Source organism: Pollicipes pollicipes, unplaced genomic scaffold, assembly GCF_011947565.3.
Source record: "Pollicipes pollicipes isolate AB1234 unplaced genomic scaffold, Ppol_2.1 Scaffold_7231;HRSCAF=8579_pilon_pilon_pilon, whole genome shotgun sequence".
NCBI classification, from domain to species: Eukaryota; Metazoa; Arthropoda; class Thecostraca; order Pollicipedomorpha; family Pollicipedidae; genus Pollicipes; species Pollicipes pollicipes.
Genome location: NW_023597034.1, coordinates 19,256,462 through 19,277,947, shown reverse-complemented (window position 1 = coordinate 19,277,947; position 21,486 = coordinate 19,256,462). Strand labels below are relative to the sequence as shown.

The 21,486-nt window shown below is 62.1% G+C and overlaps 1 protein-coding gene across 1 annotated transcript in view; it reads left to right on the top strand.

Moving 5' to 3' along the window:
• Window positions 1-20,560, top strand: part of LOC119109808 (nipped-B-like protein B) — a 23,500-nt gene extending 2,940 nt beyond the window's left edge. The window contains exons 3-29 of the mRNA XM_037233561.1: window positions 3-67; window positions 381-549; window positions 2,559-2,759; window positions 3,007-3,145; window positions 3,482-3,668; window positions 4,136-4,273; window positions 6,326-6,748; window positions 7,013-7,251; window positions 8,564-8,824; window positions 9,118-9,144; window positions 9,584-9,799; window positions 10,050-10,218; window positions 10,732-11,294; window positions 11,813-12,058; window positions 12,301-12,459; window positions 13,919-14,056; window positions 14,306-14,430; window positions 14,476-14,592; window positions 15,027-15,268; window positions 15,703-15,857; window positions 16,641-16,818; window positions 17,930-18,075; window positions 18,554-18,787; window positions 19,083-19,220; window positions 19,742-19,834; window positions 20,243-20,301; window positions 20,551-20,560. Coding sequence (XP_037089456.1) covers window positions 3-67; window positions 381-549; window positions 2,559-2,759; window positions 3,007-3,145; window positions 3,482-3,668; window positions 4,136-4,273; window positions 6,326-6,748; window positions 7,013-7,251; window positions 8,564-8,824; window positions 9,118-9,144; window positions 9,584-9,799; window positions 10,050-10,218; window positions 10,732-11,294; window positions 11,813-12,058; window positions 12,301-12,459; window positions 13,919-14,056; window positions 14,306-14,430; window positions 14,476-14,592; window positions 15,027-15,268; window positions 15,703-15,857; window positions 16,641-16,818; window positions 17,930-18,075; window positions 18,554-18,787; window positions 19,083-19,220; window positions 19,742-19,834; window positions 20,243-20,301; window positions 20,551-20,560 — 4,837 coding nt within the window. The remainder of the gene's footprint in view (window positions 1-2; window positions 68-380; window positions 550-2,558; window positions 2,760-3,006; window positions 3,146-3,481; window positions 3,669-4,135; window positions 4,274-6,325; window positions 6,749-7,012; window positions 7,252-8,563; window positions 8,825-9,117; window positions 9,145-9,583; window positions 9,800-10,049; window positions 10,219-10,731; window positions 11,295-11,812; window positions 12,059-12,300; window positions 12,460-13,918; window positions 14,057-14,305; window positions 14,431-14,475; window positions 14,593-15,026; window positions 15,269-15,702; window positions 15,858-16,640; window positions 16,819-17,929; window positions 18,076-18,553; window positions 18,788-19,082; window positions 19,221-19,741; window positions 19,835-20,242; window positions 20,302-20,550) is intronic.
• The last annotated feature ends 926 nt before the right edge of the window (window positions 20,561-21,486 follow it).

Here is a 21,486-nt window from a genome sequence, read left to right as displayed (position 1 = left end):
AATGGGGAGCTGCCAAACTCCAACACGCCGGTCACCACCCTTGCCGGCATATTTAGCCTCTCTGACCGTGAGTAAAGATATATGATGCTCACATGGCTGCAATTCTTGGTTACCATGGTGCAAATCAGGCATCTGTAAGAAGGATGTGCTGTCAGGCACTGGCAAAGTTCAAATGCACTCCTTCAGATTATTTTACTCATAGCTTTGCTCAGTGGATGTGTTTTATCCCATGCATTTATTTCCTAGTGGCTTGTACCCATTCTCCATAAGAAATTCATGTAGTCTGATCATTGTGGTGGGGTGGGTGGTACTATGACTGGGGTCACCAACTGCCAACTTCTGTAGTGCTGATGGTCTAGCTAGTGGCGCTCGCTTCTCAGTTCTGCCGGAGCTGCCGCTGCCGACGCCAATGGAGCAAACCCTCAACAACCGGTCGCTGCTGTTCCACCCGCGTGTGGCCGAGGAGGCGCGCCGGCTGCTCACTGTGCGCGACAACAGCCTGGTGCCGCAGCTGGCGGAGGCGCTGGCCAACACCTCTGCCGAGCACATGTTAGGGTGGCACTGACGCGTGCCCCTGATCAAGTGTTCCTTCCCGGTCCATGCCGGCTTCTGATCGGGTATTCCTACCAGGTCCATGCTGCCTTCTGATCAGGTACCCCTACCTGGGCCATACCGGCTTCCGATCGAGTGTTCCTTCCTGGTCCATGCCAGCTTCTGATCGAGTGTTCCTTCCTGGTCCATGCTGGCTTCCGATTGAGTGTTCCTTTCTGGTCTATGCCGGCTTCCGATCGAGTGACCCTTCCTGGTCCACGCTGGCTTCCGATTGAGTGTTCCTTCCTGGTCCACGCCGGCTTCCGATCGAGTGTTCCTTCCTGGTCCATGCTGGCTTCCGATCGAGTGTCCCTTCCTGGTCCATACCGGCTTACGATCGAGTGTCCCTTCCTGGTCCATGCCGGCTTCCGATCGAGTGTTCCTTCCCGGTCCGTGCCGGCTTCTGATTGGGTATTCCTATCTGGTCCATACCAGCTTCCGATGGAGTGTTCCTTTCCGGTCCATGCCGGCTTCCGATGGAGTGTTCCCTTCCGGTCCATACCGGCTTCCGATCGGGTGGTTCCTTCCGGTCCATGCCGGCTTCCGATCGAGTGCTCCTTCCTGGTCCATGCTGGCTTCTGATCGAGTGTTCCTTCCCGGTCCATGCCGGCTTCTGATCGGGTATTCCTACCTGGTCCAGACCAGCTTCCGATCGAGTGTTCCTTCCCGGTCCATGCCGGCTTCTGATCAGGTATTCCTACCTGGTCCAGACCAGCTTCCGATCGAGTGTTCCTTCCCGGTCCATGCCGGCTTCCGATGAAGTGTTCCTTCCTGGTCCATACCGGCTTCCGATCGGGTGTTCCTTCCCGGTCTATGCCGACTTCCGATCGAGTGTGCCTTCCCGGTCGATACCGGCTTCCGATCGAGTGTTCCTTCCCGGTCCATGCCGGCTTCTGATCAGGTACTCCTACCTGGTCCATGCCGGCTTCTGATCGCCTATTCCTACCTGGTCCATGCCGGCTTCCGGTCGCGTGTCCCTTCCAGGTCCGTACCTGCTTCCAATCGAGTGTTCCTTTCCGGGCCATGCCAGCTTCCAATCGAGTGTCTCTTCCCGGTCTATACCGGCTTCTGATCGGGTGTTCCTTCCCTGTCCATGCCAGCTTTTAATCGGGTATTCCTACGTGGTCCATTGAGCGGGCGCCTTGTGCGGCGCGTGGGGCAACGCTGTCCAGTTTTAGTACCTGCTGGGGTCACACTACCTGCCTCATAGTGCAACACATGGGTGCTGTTGCTTGTGTGTGCTTTTCATTGTGGGGGGGGGGGGGGCTGTCAAAAAGGTGAATAGACATGATGTTACCTCCACATGTAACTGTGGATTATAGGCTACTGCTAGCATCCCACAAAAGCCTCCAGAATTATATTGGGCTGTCATTAAATGATAGTGAATATCAAAGTGTTTGACTTACCTCGTGTTGCTTTTATCTGATGTGATGCTGCACTTTTTTATTGTGATGCTAACGTCTTCTTTGTCATTATGTGCACGTGTTCAACATACAGGGTTCCAAAACCCATGTAGTTGTGTGAAGGATGTCAATATTAATTGACGCTGCCAGACGTCTGGTGCCTCGGCGGCCTCCGCCCCACATGTTTCGTTGACCATTAACCTGTTGCCCTCTGGCCCCGAACGCTGGCATACAGATCTGCTCACCTGGTTTGCCAAGCCCTCGTCTCTAAGTTACTGAGTTCACCACCATCCAGTTTAATGTTGATCAGCAAATCATTAACGACGGGAAGTGCAAAAGGCATTGGTTATTTCATTGCCACACTGTCCATATGTCAAGTCTCTGCACCAATGTATCAATAATGTCCGAAGTACTGACAGCTTTGAGGTTGCGGTGGTTTGGTGCCAAAAGTGTTCATTGCGTCAGCTGTTGGGATCTGTGCTTGGCGGAATTCCTGTTCATGGTCACGACGAGTATTCCAATTCCTTTATGACCCTAAGACTGACTCATCCGTCCTCCTTCCAGCGAGCTGAAGGATCCGCCGGCGGCAGCGGCTGAGGCACCGGACACCGAGCCGGAGCTGCTGCGGGCGCTGCGTCAGCTTAACAATCAGCTACTGTCGCACCCAGTGGTGAACCACGCGGCCGAGAGGGTGGCCGTCCCTGCTCCGGCGGCGGCCGGCCCGATCCCGGCCCAGTTAGTCGCCGCCGCCTCGCCGGCGGCCCGGCTAGCCGTCCCGGCGTCGGCACCGTCGCCGGCCCCCGAGCCAGCCGGCCGCCGGCGCCGCATCCGCAGTACCAACGCCGCCGGCTGCGGCCGCCGTACCGGTGGCCGGCGAGCCGCCCCCGGCGCCGCTGCCGCCTAGCTCCAGCAACGGCGTGATCGCGGACGTGGTGCGAGAGACGGCGCCGGCGGCGGCACCGGAGTCAGCGCCGGCGCCGACGCCGGCGCCGACGCCATCGCTGGCTGTCAGTGTTGCGCCGAAGGACGCGGACGCAGTGGTGAAGGCGGAGCCGTGTGACCGTGGGGAACAGAGCCCGGACGCCGGCGCGTCGTCAAAGGACTTGGCCAAAAGCAGACAGCTCGTGGTGTTACTGAAGAGCAATCCGGAGGTAGGCAGCGGTCTGCCGGTCTGAACTCCTCGGCTGAGGCTGACCACCCGCCACTCCGGCTGACCCATCGCTCCGCCCAGCGCTGCCTGCGCCGATTTGTCTGACGTGTTGCACGGGTCCTTTTCCGATGTAGCGCCGCCAGCGGTTGGAACGCCATAATGAAATGGTTTGTTTTGTGTTCAGACTGTGGCTGTGTTATGCCGAGACCGTGGCGAGGGTGCGGGCTTGCCGATGGGAACTGTGATAAGCTGTTACTGTTGATGTGATACGCTGTTACAGGCTGTTGTTGTGATACGGCTGCGGCCTGTCGTTACCCGGTTTGTTGTCGCGCTGCAGGATGAGGCACTGATGCAGAAGTGCCTGGAGGATCTGAAGAAGTCTAAGCAGCAGACGCCCGGCGGCCGCACGCCGCGCAAGCCCAAGTACCGCGACACGAGCAGCGACGACAGCGACGTCGAGCGGCGGCCCCGAAACAAGTATTTCAAGGCGAAGGAGAAGGAGCGTGACCTGGCCAAGAAGAAAGGTGTGTCCACTGGGCGGTGGACCTGTAGGCAGAGCTTATAAACTAGTGTGAAACGCGAAAATTGTGTGGCAGAATTAACTTGTGTGGGAATATGCTAGTTAATAGCTTGCCTGCACATCTTCTCTTTCTGTGCATTGTCTTCTCCAAATGTAATGTGGTTATTTGACACTCATTATTATTACAGAGAAAGAGGAGCGTAAGAGGAAACGGCAGCAGGACGGTGACTGCAAACCTGAGGAGGACTCGGAGAGCGCAGCAAAGCGAATCAAGCGGGAGGGAGGTATGAAACCATGCTGATAGTCTCAACACGGCACCACATGTCGAGCCCCAGAAGCAGTCTCCTTTATCTCGGCGGCAGCTGTTGAATTTTCAACTTTGAATAATAGATCGTATGGTCGGAATAGGTTAGCTTCATTCCTGCCCATTGCCTTGGCAGCGTCACACTTATCTGACGCGTCCGCCCGCAGAGCTGGTGGATCGGATCAAGAACTCACGCCGCTTCGAGCGCCGGTTGGTCCCGACTCTGGAGAAGCTGAGCGCCGAGGAGTTGATGGAGACCAACACGTACCAGCGCTTCAACCAGTCGCTGGAGCTAATCTTGGACGGCGCCGAGGAGCTGGACCTGCTGGCCGAGACCGGTGGGTGGTGCTGGCTGCGCCGGCGGCCGGGCGGTGGGCAACTGATGCCTGGTCGGAGACGTGTGCTGGCGGGTACAGTGCTCACCAGGTTCTGCTATCTGCTGTACATCTGACGGTGCATATTTCAACTATACCAACGCTGAGCTCGTGACGCGCCCGGGCCGTCGTTCAGTATGGCGCTGTGGATTCTGTCTTCCCTCGGAGTGTGTTGTGTACTGGGTGCTGGCGCCAATCCGTCCTCCGCACAGCTGTGTTGCCATGCCTATTCCCGGGCCGCCGTCGCTGGGGAGGCAAGGAGAATTGCCCAGGTGCCTGTCGCGGTACAGGTGGTCACACAGTCTGTGTGAACCCCCGTCGTGGGGCAGTCTGGCACGCGGTGTGTGTGTGCTGTTCCCTGCCACAAAAACGGTCTGGTAAAGTCAGCGGTGTTTGGCTAGTCCCCATCATGGAACATTCTGGCAGGCAACTTGTATGTAATGCCCTGTCACAGAGATTGAGTGCTTGTCATGGACTCTGCGTAACAGGTTTTGCTCAGCCCGATCTCGCGAGCCAGTCATTTAAACCGTGCGTTCGATCTGCTGTCTGTGGATGGTTATGCTGAGTGCTTGCTGGTATAGTGTTTATTTTGTCAGCTTGCCGGACGATGTGTCGGGTAGTGTCGTTGGTGAGGGGTTGGATGACGGACGGACGATGTGTCGGGTAGTGTCGTTGGTGGGGGGTTGAATGACGGACGGACGATGTGTCGGGTAGTGTCGTTGGTGGGGGGGTTGAATGACGGACGACGTGTCGGGTAGTGTTGGTGAGGGGTTGGATGACGGACGATGTGACCGGTGGTGTCGTTGGTGAGGGGTTGGATGACGGACGATGTGTCCGGTAGTGTCGTTGGTGAGGGGTTGGATGACGGACGATGTGTCGGGTAGTGTTGGTGAGGGGTTGGATGACGGACGATGTGTCGGGTAGTGTCGTTGGTGAGGGGTTGGATGACGGACGATGTGTCGGGTAGTGTCGTTGGTGAAGAGGTTGGATGACGGGCGGACGATGTGTCGGGTAGTGTCGTTGGTGAGGGGTTGGATGACGGACGATGTGTCGGGTAGTGTTGGTGAGGGGTTGGATGACGGACGATGTGTCGGGTAGTGTCGTTGGTGAAGAGGTTGGATGACGGACGATGTGTCGGGTAGTGTCGTTGGTGAGCGGTCTGGATGACCGGCTTGTGCTCGGCGACGTGATAATTCCGTGTTACCCCCCTCCCGTGTTGTGATGAATCGCCCTGGGACCGAGTGGTGAGGACACGTTGGATCAGCCCGTGTTATAGGACATGCTGCCTCTCGAGACCAAGTTGTGATGTTTAATCTATTTTAATGAGTACCAAAGCGTTAAGTTGAACGGCATCCCAGACATGTATTCAAAACATGCTGCTTGCTGCCATCGCGTGCCCTTCCCAGCATTTACGTGTGAAATCGCGAAGGTATGATTCCGTGGAGCTGACGCGTTAGGAATCTGCCCCCCCCCCCCCCGGGGCAAACGCAGCTGGCTGGCAGGCTGCATTCACCTGGTCAGCCCAGCAAATCATTGGTCCCCGGTTTCCGGTCAGTCCGGCAGACCATTGATACGCTGTCGCTCGTCAGTCTGACACGGTGTTACACAATTTATCCAGTTATATGCCGAGGATGCGAATGTAAATTCATGCTACCAGACTTCTCGCTCCTCAGCCGCCTCCGCACCCACAACGCTCGTTGCGTGCCAACACGTTGCCCTTCGACCCCGAACCCTGACATTTCGACCTGCCCGCCGGATTTGCGGAGCACGATGCGCCTGTATGCTGGGTGGACCGCCGCCCGGCTCATGGCTGATTGGCTGGTCCTGAACGAGGGTAGGAGCAACGGGCTGTGAATCCCGAGCCGGTGGTGCAGTAGCATGAAAAATGTCCACGTAGTTGCCACCCGAGTGACTGAGTATTGCCACACCGGACTGGGACCGACTGGCTGGGCTGCCGCTAACGGCTCGCGCCTGGGCCGGCAGACGAGGACGCCGATGTACCTCAAGAGGCGCTCATCCACAAGTACCGGCTGCAGGAGCTGGTGAGCGAGGCGGCCAAGCTGAAGTCGCTCGGCGCCATGGAGTCGGTGCCGCCCGAGCGGCTGGTGCGCGCGCTCGGCATCCTGGAAATCAACGTGCGTGACGGCGCGCAGATCACGCCGTTGGGCGAGGCCGACGAGGGCGAGGAGGAGAGCCGGCTCTGGATGGAGATCGCCATGGAGCGCGTGGTGCGCGGCGCCGACGCCTCGCTCGTCATCATGTACATCCTCACCTCGCCCGGCATGCCCAAGCGGGTGTACCTGGAGGACTGCATCGAGCGCGTCGTCAAGTTCATGAAGTTCCAGCTGCAGAACACGGTGTACCCGGCCTTCGATCCCGTCTACCGGGTGCCGTCCAAGAAATCCTGTACGTACCGTTGTGACGCGGAATCGGCCGTGGGCTCCTTCCTGGTGTCTGTGCGCCCAACAAATGTGCATTTTAGTGTAATTTTGTTGCTGTCTACGTTACAGACGGGGCGTGGGCGCTGCGTGCGGCCTGGTCTGTGTGTCGTGCGGCGGCGAGCCCCGTCTGACCGTCGGCGTTACAGGCGGGTGTGGGCGCTGCGTGCGGCCTGGTCTGTGTGTTGTGCGGCGGCGGGCCCCGTCTGACCGTCACCCGTCTCTGTTTCAGCCGATCGCGGCCACGGCAGCGCCAAGAAGAAGCGCGCGCACGCCAAGGACGTGCGCGACCGCAGCCTGTTGTCGCTCTACAACAAGCTGCGCGAGCTGGTATCGCTAACAGCCGAGCTGCTCAACATCCAGGTGCTGACGGACACGACCGTGCTGCAGGTGTCCACGTTGGGCGTGGCGCCGTTCTTCGTCGAGAACATCAGCGAGCTGCAGTTGTCCGCGCTCAAACTCGTCACAACGGTGAGTGTCGGCAGGCGGCGGCGGCGGCGGCGGCAGGCGGGGACCGGCCGCCTGGCGCTGGCAGCTGGTGGTCGTGCTGTAGGTGTGCTCTGCATGACGGATGACTGGTGTGCAGTCGAACCCGTAGACCCGGCAGCGACTGGGCGTCCTCTGCTCCCTGCTGCGTGAGTTTTGCACGTGTTGTTTTGGCAGCTGCGAATTTTTACCTTTAGAGACTATCAGCGGTGCTCTCCACACCTGTGATCTAATTCATGTCATCCAATGAATGTGGGCTACATTGTTTTCACGCAAAATTGATTTGTTTATTGTCTGGGAATTTACTTATCACCAAGTTATGAAAGTTAACGTAGAATTTGCATAACATTTTTGCATTATCAGCATCGCAGTGTGGCTCCTTGCACTGTTGCACCTTGGAGATTATTGCACGCATTGTGGCGCTGGCCGCGCGCGCCCTGTTGCGAAACCCCGATCGGGCGGATGCCAGCGCGTGTGTGCGTGACGCGTCACCGGCCCGGCCCTGTTTTTGCTCCGCGTCGGCGGCGCTCGGTGGCTCTCAAACCGGGCCGGGCCGGGCCGCAACCTGTTTGCACGTGTGTGCCGGCCGGCGGCGGCGGTCGGCCCGGTAACGGCGGCCGGCGGTTGTGCTGGCACGCGCCGGGGTCGTGGGGATGGGCTGCTGGCTGTGTACAGCACGGGCTTGGTGCTCTTGACGACCTCTGTTGTTAAGGCACGGTGCGATGCGAACATGTCTCTTGTTGCATGCCTGTTAGCGCCACGCTCCTCGGCGCGGTGCATTGTTGTGCATGCGCCGAGTCTGAAGTCCGGTGGTATACAGCAGTTAGCACTGGGGCGCAACACTTTGAAGGCGGCTACGCCACACGGCGTGTTAACGTCGTCCTGCTCGGTGGATTTGCGTATCACGCATGACTGCGTACCATTCGTGCGATGCGGGCCCCGCCACCGTTCGTGCTATGCAGACCCCGCCACCGTTCGTGCTATGCGGACCCCGCCACCGTTCGTGCCATGCGGACCCCGCCACCGTTCGTGCCATGCGGATCCCGCCACCGTTCGTGCCATGTGGACCCCGCCACCGTTCGTGCTATGCGGACCCCGCCACCGTTCGTGCCATGCGGACCCCCCACCGTTCGTGCCATGCGGACCCCGCCACCGTTCGTGTCATGCGGACCCCGCCACCGTTCGTGTCATGCGGACCCCGCCACCGTTCGTGCCATGCAGATCCCGCCACCGTTCGTGTCATGCGGACCCCGCCACCGTTCGCGCGTCATGTGATCCGACGTCTGGCCGCCGGCAGATATTCTCCAAGTACCAGAAGCATCGGCGGCTTCTTCTGGACGACATCCTGGCCTCGATCGCCCGGCTGCCCAGCAGCAAGCGCTCGCTGCGCACGTACAAGCTGAACTCTGCCGGCCAGGGCGACGGCGACGTCTACATCCAGATGCTGACCGCGCTGGTGCTGCAGCTGATCCAGTGTGTGGTCGTGCTGCCCAACTACCTGGCGCGGCCCAGCCAACAGCAGGAGGCCGCCGCCGACGACGAGGACGCCGAGTGTGAGGTGCGTGTCGCTGAGGTGGACCGGCGGCGGCCGTGTTCGGGCCGACCGGCGCTCCGCAGATGGGCGTCAGACGGCCGGCGGTGACGCGTGGCTCGCCCCGGCCGACCCTAAAGATCCGAAGCCCGTGCAGCAGACGTGCTGATCTGTAGGTCGCCCGTGACGTCGCGTCCCACGGACTGCGTGCTCGTGGTGATAAGCAGATATGGTGTGCTGTTTCACGGGCGAACCCCGACGTGACTCGCGGGTGAATCGGGACGTGCCGTTCCACCTGCTGACCCTGACGCGACCCGCAGGTGAATCGGGACGTGCCGTTCCACGGGGTGACCCTGACGTGACCCGCAGGTGAATCGGGACGTGCCGTTCCACCTGTTGACCCCGACGTGACCCACAGGTGAATTGGGACGCGCCTTTCCACGGGATGACCCTGACGTGACCCACATGTGAATCGGGACGTGCCGTTCCACGGGATGATCCTGACGTGACCCACAGGTGAATCGGGACGTGCCGTTCCACGGGCTGACCCTGACGTGACCCGCAGGTAGATCGGGACGTGCCGTTCCACGGGCTGACCCTGACGTGACCCGCAGGTAGATCGGGACGTGCCGCTCCACGGGCTGACCCTGACGTGACCCGCAGGTGGATCGGGACGTGCCGTTCCACGGGCTGACCCTGACGTGACCCGCAGGTGGATCGGGACGTGCCGCCCCGCGCGTGACGTGCCGACCCAAGGGCTGACCGGAGTCGCCGGCCGATCCGCAGATTGACCGGGACGTGCTGATCATGGACCGGTACGACACGGCGATGCGCACGGCGCACAGCTTCCTGTCGGTGTTCCTGCAGAAGTGCGGCAGCAAGACGGAGGAGATCGACTACCGGCCGCTGTTCGAGAACTTCATCCAGGACCTGCTGGCCACCGTCAACAAGCCGGAGTGGCCGGCGGCTGAGTGTTTGCTCAGTCTGCTCGGCAAGCTGCTGGTCAGTGACCCCTCCGGCCCCCGGTCAGACGCCGTCCGACGGCTCTGTGTCGCTGGCAGGCTAGCTGGGCGTGCGCTGGCGGGCGCCTCTTTTTGAAGGCTGCCATCCTCCTGCATTGTCGTGAGAATGATGTCAAACTTCCGCGAGTAGCGAGTGGGTCAGGTCTTCTGTCTGTCGGTTTATGTCTCTGTTCTCTGTCGTGTGTGTGTGTCCCTGTGTCGTCTCACACCCGCCGTGCGGCCCCCGGCAGGTGACCAACTTCAGCAACAAGGGCAAGGAGATGGCGCTGCGCGTCTCGTCGCTCGACTATCTGGGCGTGGTGGCGGCCCGGCTGCGGCGCGACGCCGTCACCTCCACCGCGCGACCGGAGCTCATTGAGGAGATCATCAGCGAGGTCAAGCGCGAGGAGCGCGCCGCCGGTCTGGCGGCGCCCCCTGACACTAAGGACGCGGCCGCCGCCCCGGCAGGCACGGCCACCGCCGCCGCCGCCACCACCGCCGCCGCTTCCGCTGCTGCCGCCGCCGCCGCCGCCGCCACCGCCGCCGCGGCTGCCGCCGCCGCCGCCGCCGCCGCCGACAGCAAGAAGGAGAAAAAGAAGAAAAAGGTACGGAAGTTTAAAATGAGTTCCGGCTGTGACTCATTATGTATGGTTTGGGATACGTTATGGATGTCACTGCTATCGAAGGCTCGAAGGAATATCTGCTTCTCTGAACTGATTACTATTTCGTGGATAAGTAGTATTAGTACATGCTTTTGCAACGAAAGTAGTCGGGACTGCCACATGACAGTGCACTCAATGCACTTCTCACCCCAAACGGCTGTCAGTCTTATTGACGACCCTGAGACGACGCGTTTTTTTTCTGCCTTGTCCATTTCCGGGCCGTGCGTCAGTGTGATGGCGGGCGGCCTGGCTCGGCGCGTGCTCACCCCAGTGGTCGCGGCGGCCGTGCGTGAGACGGACGTGTCCCCGTGTGTGCAGAAGCAGGAGGTCGAGCAGACGCTGGCCGAGACGGATGCCGAGGAGGAGCGGACGCGCTTCCTGCAGCGCGTCATGCTCGACTACCTGGCGGTGAGCGCCGAACGCGACCCGGCCCTGCTGCACTGCCGCCACTTCTACCTGGCCCAGTGGTACAAGGAGGCGCCCCAGGAGATCCTGCGCCAGAAGCAGGGCCCGGCCGCCTCGCCGGCCAAGGCGCGCCACAAGAAGCGCAAGAAACGGCGTGCCAGCGCCTCCTCCGAGGAGGAGAGCGACTCGACCGACGAGGAGGGCGACGAGACGGCCGCCAGCGAGGAGCTGAAGCGCGAGGTGAACGCCCTGGTGGAGGGCCGCCGCCAACTGCTGCTCACCAAGGTGGCGCCGTTCGGTGAGGCCGGCGGGCGCGTCGGCATCCGTACTCTGCAGACGTACCTCGACTACGACCACGCCGAGCTGCTCTGCCGCTACCTGGCTAGCAAGCGGCCCTTCTCGCGCAGCTTCGACGTCTACCTGAAGCAGGTGAGTCCGTCGCCGCCGGACGGGGCGCGGCGTCCCCGGAACGCGATGCCCCGGGAGGAAGGCGGGTCGCGACCGGCAGCGATGCGGGTGCGTTTGAGATTGGCAGGGGCGCGGCGCGAACCGGAGAGATAGGGGCGGTGAGGCGTCTTGAGAGGCAGTGCGTCTCCGTGCCACGGTGCTGGTCCTGTGGAACATGCGGTGGGCATCACGGGTTTTACAGATTGTTTGTCATGTACATCACGGTACTGGTCGATGTCGGGTGCTGGGTGTGTTACTGAGTCCATTCGCCGGTCGTGTTAAGCCACCCGGGAGCGCTGCTGACCTGCACGCGCTGATACCGTGCCACCGAGCGGGTGGGTCATGTGCCCCGCCGCGGGCGTCCGCAGCAGCCGCTGTGTCTCAGCCAGGGTCGACGGCAGATTGTGTGGCGCCCTCCCTGGCCGGTGTCTGTCGGCGACAGCGCCCTCCCCAGCACAACGACGCTCCCCGCCCCGCCTGACCGTCGGCCGGGCCGGCAGATCATCCGCGTGCTGTCGGAGAGCGCGATCGCGGTGCGCACCAAGGCGATGAAGTGCCTGACGATGGTGGTGGAGGCGGACCCGGCGGTGCTGGCGCGCACCGACATGCAGATCGGCGTGCACAACTCGTTCCTGGACCACAGCACGTCGGTGCGCGAGGCCGCCGTCGACCTGGTCGGCAAGTTCATCCTGTCGCGGCCAGAGCTTATAGAAAAGTATTACGACAAGCTGTCGGCTAGGATATTGGTGAGTGGCGCTCCGGTTGACTCGGGAGAGGGAGTCCCTCCGTCCGGGTCGATCGTTGTTGGGGGGGGGGGGGGGGGGGGGCAGGGGCACCAGCATGTCTTGTTTTGTGAGCAGGCAAGTCTGATGATGGTCTGGATGGCCAGAGACAATAGTGTTCCAGTTAAAGATGTGGTGCGTTAAGAGGTTGTATGTTTTGGGTGGTGTATGGCTTGTGTGACTAAAAGGAATGATTTCTATTGCAGGATACTGGTGTGAGTGTGCGAAAGCGTGTGATAAAGATTATGAAGGACATTTGTGTCGAGTGTCCCGACTTCCCAAAGATCCCCGAGATCTGTGTCAAGATGATCCGGAGGGTCAACGACGAAGAGGGCATTCGCAAGCTGGTGATGGAAGTGTTTCAGGTCGGTGACTGTCTGCCCTTTGGGCCAAGTTCCACAGAATGCGGGTTTGTTGATGTCGAAACGGCAGTTTTGTTTCGACCTGGCTGAGCGTCACTATTGTCACGCATATAGACATCCATTTTAGGGTGCGTTTTGTGTCAGCTTAGTGACGGATACTTGTGAAGAGTGCTTGAGTGCCGACCGCGTCTGGTCCCCGGTTGTCGTGCGTGGCCACTGACCGTGTCTGGTCCTCGGCTGTCGTGCGTGGCCGCTGACCGTGTCTGGTCCTCAGCTGTCTTGCGCGGCCACTGACCGTGTCTGGTCCTCGGCTGTCTTGCGCGGCCGCCGACCGTGTCTGGTCCCCAGCTGTCTCGCGCGGCCGCTGACCGTGTCTGGTCCCCGGTTGTCGTGCGCGGCCGCCGACCGTGTCTGGTCCTCAGCTGCCTTGCGCGGCCGCTGACCGTGTCTGGTCCTCGGTTGTCGTGCGTGGCTGCTGACCGTGTCTGGTCCTCGGCTGTCTTGCGCGGCCACTGACCGTGTCTGGTCCTCGGCTGTCTTGCGCGGCCGCTGACCGTGTCTGGTCCTCGGCTGTCTTGCGCGGCCGCCGACCGTGTCTGGTCCTCAGCTGTCTCGCGCGGCCGCTGACCGTGTCTGGTCCCCGGTTGTCGTGCGCGGCCGCCGACCGTGTCTGGTCCTCAGCTGTCTTGCGCGGCCGCTGACCGTGTCTGGTCCTCGGTTGTGGTGCGTGGCTGCTGACCGTGTCTGGTCCTCGGCTGTCTTGCGCGGCCACTGACCGTGTCTGGTCCTCGGCTGTCTTGCGCGGCCGCTGACCGTGTCTGGTCCTCGGCTGTCTTGCGTGGCCGCCGACCGTGTCTGGTCCCCGGCTGTCTTGCGCGGCCGCTGACCGTGTCTGGTCCTCGGCTGTCTTGCGCGGCCGCTGACCGTGTCTGGTCCTCAGCTGTCTTACGCGGCCGCTGACCGTGTCTGGTCCTCGGCTGTCGTGCGTGGCCGCTGACCGTGTCTGGTCCTCGGCTGTCTTGCGCGGCCGCTGACTGTGTCTGGTCCTCGGCTGTCTTGCGCGGCCACTGACCGTGTCTGGTCCTCGGCTGTCGTGCGCGGCCGCTGACTGTGTCTGGTTCTCGGCTGTCTTGCGCGGCCACTGACTGTGTCTGGTCCCCGGCTGTCTTACGCGTCCGATGACCGTGTCTGGTCCTCGGCTGTCTTGCGCGGCCGCCGACCGTGTCTGGTCCTCAGCTGTCTTGCGCGGCCGCTGACCGTGTCTGGTCCCCGGTTGTCTTGCGCGGCCGCTGACCGTGTCTGGTCCTCGGCTGTCTTGCGCGGCCGCTGACTGTGTCTGGTCCTCGGCTGTCTTGCGCGGCCACTGACCGTGTCTGGTCCTCGGCTGTCTTGCGCGGCCGCTGACCGTGTCTGGTCCTCGGCTGTCGTGCGCGGCCGCTGACTTTTTCTGGCCGCCGTGCAGCTCATGTGGTTCACGCCGGTGCGCGAGCGGGGCGAGCGGGACGACGCGGCGCTGCTGAAGAAGGTGATGGACATCACCGACGTGGTGGTGGCCTGCCGCGAGACGGGACTCGACTGGTTCGAGCAGCTGCTCAACACGGTGAGTGCGCCGGCCGGCCTCGGTCTGTCGCTCGTCCGGTCGCGCTGTGACCATCTGGTGGTCGTGGCCTGGTCCCAGCAGCGGCAGCTGGGTGTCTTCCACATACGTGCGTTGACTGAGGTCGGGCGGCACCGTGCTGGTGTTGTTCTTCAAGCGTGCGTCGTCAGCGATGGGCACGAATGGCGGGAGCTGTCTGCATCCCGCCGTCTCGTCTCCTGCGCCGTCGTCTGACAGTGCGCTCCTCACCAGCTGTTCAAGCCGAAGGAGGACAAGGAGGATAGCACCAAGGTGGTGTTCGAGCCGCCCAAGTCGCTGCTGACGGCCAGCCGGCAGATCGTCGACTGTCTGGTGCAGCACATCCTACGCATCGAGGAGTCGGGCCTGCGGGACCGCGCCGCCGACACTGGCACCGCCGTCAGCCGCGGCAGCTCGCAGCGCCTGGTGGCCTGCCTCAACACGCTGTACATGTTCGCGCGGATCCGACCGCAGCTGCTGGTGCCGCACGCTATCACCCTGCAGCCGTACCTCGCAGTCAGGTACGCACCGCGCCCGGTGCCCGGCTGAGGACCTTGTGATCGGCTTGGGGGGGGGGGGGGGGCTCGCGGTCGGCGCCTGACTGAGGACTGTGTGGTAAGCGCGTATTGGCGGGGTCCGTGTCCGCCCGCGGCGCTGCCGCCTGGAGACTGCGGACCAGTTGGTAATCTGCGGTGGGCTGTCGCTCTCATCTGGACTGAGCTTGTTGGGGCTGGTTGGGCCGACCAGGCCGAAGCATGTGCAGGGAGTCACCTGGAGTTCTGACCTAGATTTGCCTGAAGACACGCGTGACGTCAGTTTTGACAATGGCCTGTATGTAGAATGATTTGGGATCAGGCGCGGTCCGTGTTCCGCTCGTCGTGGCACCTGCTGCTGTGTGACGTCATGACACCTGCACGTCCTCCCGCGCTGACCGCCGCCTCCTTGTCGCCGCCAGATGTCAGACGCGTGGCGACTACCAGATCATCAGCCACGTGGCGCGAACACTGGAGCTGGTGGTGCCACTGATCGAGCATCCCAGCGACACGTTCCTGGCCGAGCTGGAGGAGGACAGCGTCAAGCTCATCCTGCAGCACGACAAGACGGTGGTGGCCAGCTGCCTGGCCTGCCTCGGCTCCATCGTCAACCGCGTCACCAAAAACTTCGGCCTCATCCGCGACTGCTTCAGGAAGTACTACAGTACGTGGACTGATGGAGTCAGGTCATTGGCCAGCTCGCTGGATGGCGATGGTTTCCGAGGTTTAGGGACTCGAGGGACGATCTCGAGTTTTGTATGCTGTATCTTAAGGTGGAGACCGATATGATCGTGGTGACAGCCTGGCTGCGTTTGGTTTCCAGCTATAAAGACATATCGTAGCTTGTTCAAAGCACTTCTTGTTTACCGAGCACTTCGGTGTGTCTGTAATGTGTGTGTCGGTCGTGCAACACGCCAGAAGGCTGAACGACAGCACCACCGTTAGTCACCATCACCGTGGAATCACCGTGAAGCGCGTGACCACGAGTCCTGTCAGCCGATGTCCGCTGTGCTGGGTCCCTCGGCTGGAAGCTGGCGCTGGCCGAGTATGGTCAAGCTCGGTCGACTCAGCCCGGTCCCGCCGGCGGCGGCGTTACAGGCCATCTGAAGTCGTACAAGCTGATGCACGAGCAGCAGCCCAACAACCCCACGCTGGAGAAGCACAAGCCCTACTTCCGGCGAGCGCTCTTCACCGTCGGTCTGCTGCTGCGCTACTTCGACTTCGGCGACGAGCAAGTCAGGAAGGGCCTGAACGTGAGTGGCGCGGGCCGGCGGCGCGATGCCCGCGCGAGGGGCAGGCCGCGGCCGTGAACGCTCCAGTCCAAAACAGATCAAATCCAAAGTCAAAATACAATGCCGCTCTTGTGCGATTGACTTCACGGGTGTAGAGGTGATACAGACCGTCATTCGGTGAGGTACTGGTAGTGTGGTGTTAGGTTCCGCGTCTGGGGACCTAGGAGACCGGGGCTTGATTCCCCGCGGCGTCCCCCGCCTCCCCACCCCTGTCAGGGTGAGAGGCAGGTGACGCCGTGTGGCTGCAGCAGCTGAGTGCGTCGTTAGCTCAATGACGACGGCGACGGCTGTCTTTCATTCATGTTTGGTATGTGCGATCATGCATACGGTAGCGTCAACGTATCACGATAAAACTCAAACACGCCTGCTAGGCAAACGGGATGAGCTGGTACGCGGACGTGGGGAGTAGACAGACCGGACTTCTTCTTGGACTGACTGCTGTGCGTGCTCCGCGCGCCCGTCAGGTCGTCGCACTCAACACTCGCGCCGCGACATGGGGCGCGTGCTCGGTCTGTAGAACCGCACCTCAGGACTGTTGATGTCGATTCGACTGCCGACGACCTCGCCGTCTTCTAGCCTGCTCGGGGTCTTGCGCCCGTCACTTACATTGGAGCAGAGTGTCAGGAGGCTCATCACCGCCTCCAAACGGCTCGGCGGTGTCCGTTGGCGCGGCGATCGGCCGTGGCCCCGCTACCAGCCTGACCGCGTCTTGCGCTGCGCCGGCAGGACGACATCGTGGACGAGGTGCTGGAGACGCTGCTGTACTTCGTGAACCAGCCGAGCGCGGACATGCAGATGTTCACGCTGCAGGCGCTCGGCTTCATCGTCATTCGGCACTACGACATGATGCTGCGTGAGCGCGTCAAGCAGCTGTACCACGGCTTCCTGCAGGATCCGGACGGCAACAAGCAGCATCAAGGCCGCAGGTGCTCATCAACTGGAGACGTACCTCGTGGAGGAGGAGCGGCGCAATGGTGCAGCAGGACGAGGAGGTGAGTGACGGCGGCGGGGACGCCTGCTCGGCCCGGACACGAACGGTACTGGCCCTCTGGCGCACATCGGGTGGAGGGACCACTTACTGCCTTGTTGAGACGGCACTCCATGAGTGATGACTTCGATGTGCTCGGCGCTGGGATTGATGTGTTGCCTCGATCCCCGCTCGCTGTGTGTGTGTGTGTGTGTGTGTGATGCTTGCTCGGTTAGCGTGTGACGGGCCAGGCAGCGGCTGGTCCGCTGTGTGCGCTCGGCGCTGGGATTGATGTGGTTGCCTCGCTCGCTGGACTGTGTGTGTGTGTGTGTGTGTGTGTGTGTGTGTGTGTGTGTGTGTGTGTGTGTGTGTGTGTGTGTGTGTGTGTGTGTGTGTGTGTGTGTGTGTGTGCGTGTGCGTGTGGGTGTGCGTGTGTGTGTGTGTGTGCGTGCGTGTGTGCGCGTGCGCGTGTGCGTGTGTGATGCTTGCCCGGGAGCGTGTGACGGGCCAGGCAGCGGCGCGGTCCCGCTGTATGGCGACACGCATTATCCGCTGTCGTAGCGGCGTGCAAACCACCACGATTAGCTTGTTGGACAGACTGTGCCGCTCCTCCCTTCCCTGCAATATGTCCCGCGTTGTGTTTTCGGATGATGTCTGCTCTCTGCCCTTGGTGTCTTCCCATTCAGTTTCATCGGCATTTCCTTTCCCCGTGTTAGACATCCCCATATCAACACTCCCAGTGTTTTCGCTCGTCTTCTCCCATTGTTTTCCCGTCTCCTAGCGTTTCCCCGCCGTTAACGTCCCCCCCCCCCCCCTTGTCTACGGTCTTTTTGTCAAACGAAGGAAAAAGACGGCTGATGCTTTGTCTCAGGGGCAGCTGAAATATCCAAACTCTGCGTCTAGGAGCGTCGCACCACGCTGCCCCTCGAGTGTCCACATTCGGTGCCCGGGAAGGTGCCTGGTGCATGTCCGTGGGGTCTGCACACAATATGTCCCCGAATGTGTCGTCTCCCCTCCCACACTCTATGTCTCTGCAGTCGCCTCACGCGTCATGTTCGCATGGCAGGGTCGAAGCGCGCCAAGGAGGAGAACCTGAAGGAGATGGGCGACGTGACGTCGGGCATGGCGTCTACCGTGATCCAGCTGTACCTGAAGCAGGTGCTGAGCTCGTTCCTGGACGCCTCGGTCACCGTCCGGCACGCGGCGCTCAAGGTAAATAGCCGGGCCCAGCGCCAGCTCGGCCGATCATGGTGCGCGTGCTGTGTCCGCCCCCTCCTCTGACGAGTGGGAGTGGTGTTGACCGCGTGGGCTGTGGTGAGCAGCTCATCATCGGCGCTGAGGAACACGCTTCAGCCCATTCCCGTTCCATCGCGGACTTCAAGCCCGTGGTCGTGTTTCATGCCAGTTTGAGCGGACATGTATCTGGGGATTCTTCGCTGCGCGCCGTGCCCCTCTGCGCTCCAGCACCCGCCCGCTGCGTGTCCGTGGAGCCCGCGCTTTCCTCGGCCCTGGAGTCGACCCACGCACCGCCACTGTGATGCTGGGGCGGACTGTGGGCAGGACTGGCCGCCGAGCGGCCGCAGCGCTGACGTGACCACCGCCGCCTCCTGCCGCCTGACGGGCAGCGGGCACGGCTCCGGATCGCCGCCACGGCGCGCTGCTGACGCTCCGCGCTGTCTGGCTTCCGCAGGTGATCCAGCTGATCCTGGCGCAGGGTCTGGTGCACCCGGTTCAGATCGTGCCCTACCTGATCTGCATGTCGACCGACCCGGACGAGCGTGTCTCGCACACCGCCGACAAGCAGCTGCAGGAGATCGAGAAAAAGTACCCGGGCTTTATCCAGATGAAGGCCACCGCCGGCATTCGACTGTCGTTCGAGCTGCAGAAGATCCTGCAGGCCGACTGCGAGGTGGGCGGCATCACGGTCGGCTGGGCGGGCCACCCTCCCTGCCCTTAGTCCCGAACACCGCAGCCAGGTGTCTGAGAACGAGCGCAGTGTTCACGTGTGTCGGGTTGTATGCTGTGTGCCGAGTCCAGCCTGTGTACCGCCACCTGTCCTATCTCAGCTTGCTGACGCCTCGGTGGTCGCTGTGGTGTGTTTGTGGCGGCCGTGTAAGCCGGACGGATGGGCGCCTTCCTGCTCGCTACCACCGCTTGGCCGTGCCCGTCGCGGCGTCAGCCCCCGAGCCGATGCTGACCTCACGCCGCCCCGCCGCCAGACGACGCGCGGCCTGAAGCTGCGCGAGGGCGAGCCGCCGGCCGCCCTCAACGGCTTCCTCTACTCGATCCTGCGCACCTCCAAACAGCAGCGGCGCGCCATCGCCATTTCGTGTCTGCGCAACTTCGACGAGCAGGCGGTGAGTGGGCTGTGGGCCGCTGGGACGGGCGGGCCCTTCCCCTGCTGCGTCGTGTGGTGGCGAGCTGGTGCGCCGACTTGCCGTCAGAGTGCGGCGTTCGCGGCCGTCTGTGCGCCTCAGCGAGGGGTGTCGCTCCCCTGTTTGTGGTAAGTCGCGGGTGGGACTCCAATATCATCCGCGGTCGGTGCGACCGAAACTCTCACTTGTCATCATCGCACTGACCTATGGCGCCTGGACCTGTGTAACAGACCTTCGGGTCCGATGTCGCTCCCTCGCAGAACGCCCGGCATTGACTGTCCCCTGTGATTGTGTGGGCTTGCGTCGGGCGTACGCGTCTGTCCAGCCCGCTGCCCCGTTTCCTTGTGCTGGCTAGAGCCGTGCGTGTCTGAACCGCAGCTCACCCGGCCTTGGAATGGTCTGATGTCCAGGGGCGCCCTGCTGGTGTGTGTATGGGTTTAGCCGTCTGTCCGTGTGAATGGCTGTGGGTGCTGATGCATGCCTCGACCGTCCCGTCGCCGCAGAGGAAGTCGCTGCAGGAGCTGCTCTACCTGGCCGACAACCTGGCCTACTTCCCGTACCAGGTGGCCGACGAGGTGCTCTTCATCATCCACCAGGTACGGACCCACAGGACAACGAGCTGGTGCACGCACGACAAGGTAGCGCGTATCTAGGGGACCGAGCGGGCCGCGCGCTGGTCGAAAATCCACGCGGAAATGCTGCAACCAGACACAGACCGTGAACCCCTGCGTAAAACGGTTATCGTTCCCTCCATGGCGACCGTGCCGAGCGCTGTCATGGCTGGGAAATGGGGCAACTTATTTGTAGGGGAATGTGGTGATGTTTCTGTCCGTGACTGGGTCACACGCTGTCCTTGACATGTCATGTCTACGACGGAAACTGGAGCTGTGTGACGTGACCACCGCTCCCCCCGCAGCAGCTGGACCGGACGGTGTGTCTGACGGTCTGCTCCGCCCGCAGCAGCTGGACCGGACGGTGTGTCTGACGGTCTGCTCCGCCCGCAGCAGCTGGACCGGACGGTGTATCTGACGGTCTGCTCCGCCCGCAGCAGCTGGACCGGACGGTGTGTCTGACGATCTGCTCCGCCCGCAGCAGCTGGACCGGACGGTGTGTCTGACGGTCTGCTCCGCCCGCAGCAGCTGGACCGGGCGGTGCGTCTGACGATCTGCTCCGCCCGCAGCAGCTGGACCGGGCGGTGTATCTGACGGCCTGCTCCGCCCGCAGCAGCTGGACCGGGCAGTGTGTCTGACGGTCTGCTCCGCCCGCAGCAGCTGGACCGGGCGGTGTATCTGACGGCCTGCTCCCCCCGCAGGTGGACGTGATGGTATCGGTGACGGGCAGCACCATCCTGCAGCTGGTGCGGGAGGCGCTGCTGCCGCCTGCCGGCCAGCCGGTCCGTCTGCACCCGATGACCGGGCAGCCGCTGCCCTACGAGGACGACGACGACGATGATGACCACCTGCTGGAGCGGCTGCCGGAAGACCTGACCCCCATCCGGGACGCGCTGGCCGCCTCTGAGGGCTGCAATCTGTTGTTGGTCATGAAGCAGCACCTCAAAGACTTTTACGGCATCACAGACAAGTAGGCGGCAGTGTCCACTGGCTCAGCTCCACACACTGCCGCGGCGCTGTAGCTCGGCTCAGAGTGATTGTCAATGTTGGGTTGAGGTTTACGGGCAGTATGGGTTGTTTTTTCATCCCCCCCCCCCGCCCTTCCCCATAATGTTTTGGGATCATGATTTCACTGTGTCAAGCCGATCAGCATGCTAAGTATAAGCCGTGAAATGCGTTATGTCGTCGATCTGAAAGTCAGTAAACTAAGCCGCGTAAGGGGAGCTGGCTTGCTGTAAGCTCTCGCCGGCTCTGTGTTTTACTCGGTGACATCGAGTCCGTCCGACACACGGGAAGGTCCCTCGTTCTCGGCTGAGCGGCCGTGCCGCCGCGCTGACCGCCGCCCCGCTCTCCCTCCCCCCAGTAAGATCTCACAATACTCGCCGTCCGAGTCGGGCAAGGTGTACGAGAAGGCAGTGAACCGGCGGCCCAACGTGCTGTTCCGGCCGGACGTGACCATCCGGTCGCTGCGCCTGCTGGACGCCGCCGCGCCGGCAGACGGCGCCGACGACGACCCGCGTCGCAAGCTCATCCTCCAGTACCTGAACGTGAGTCGGCCGCGGCGGCCGCGGCAGGCGGGGGCGCCCGCTGCGCAACGCTGGGCTGATGTCCGGTGCCGGGTCGCAAAGGAGGGTCTC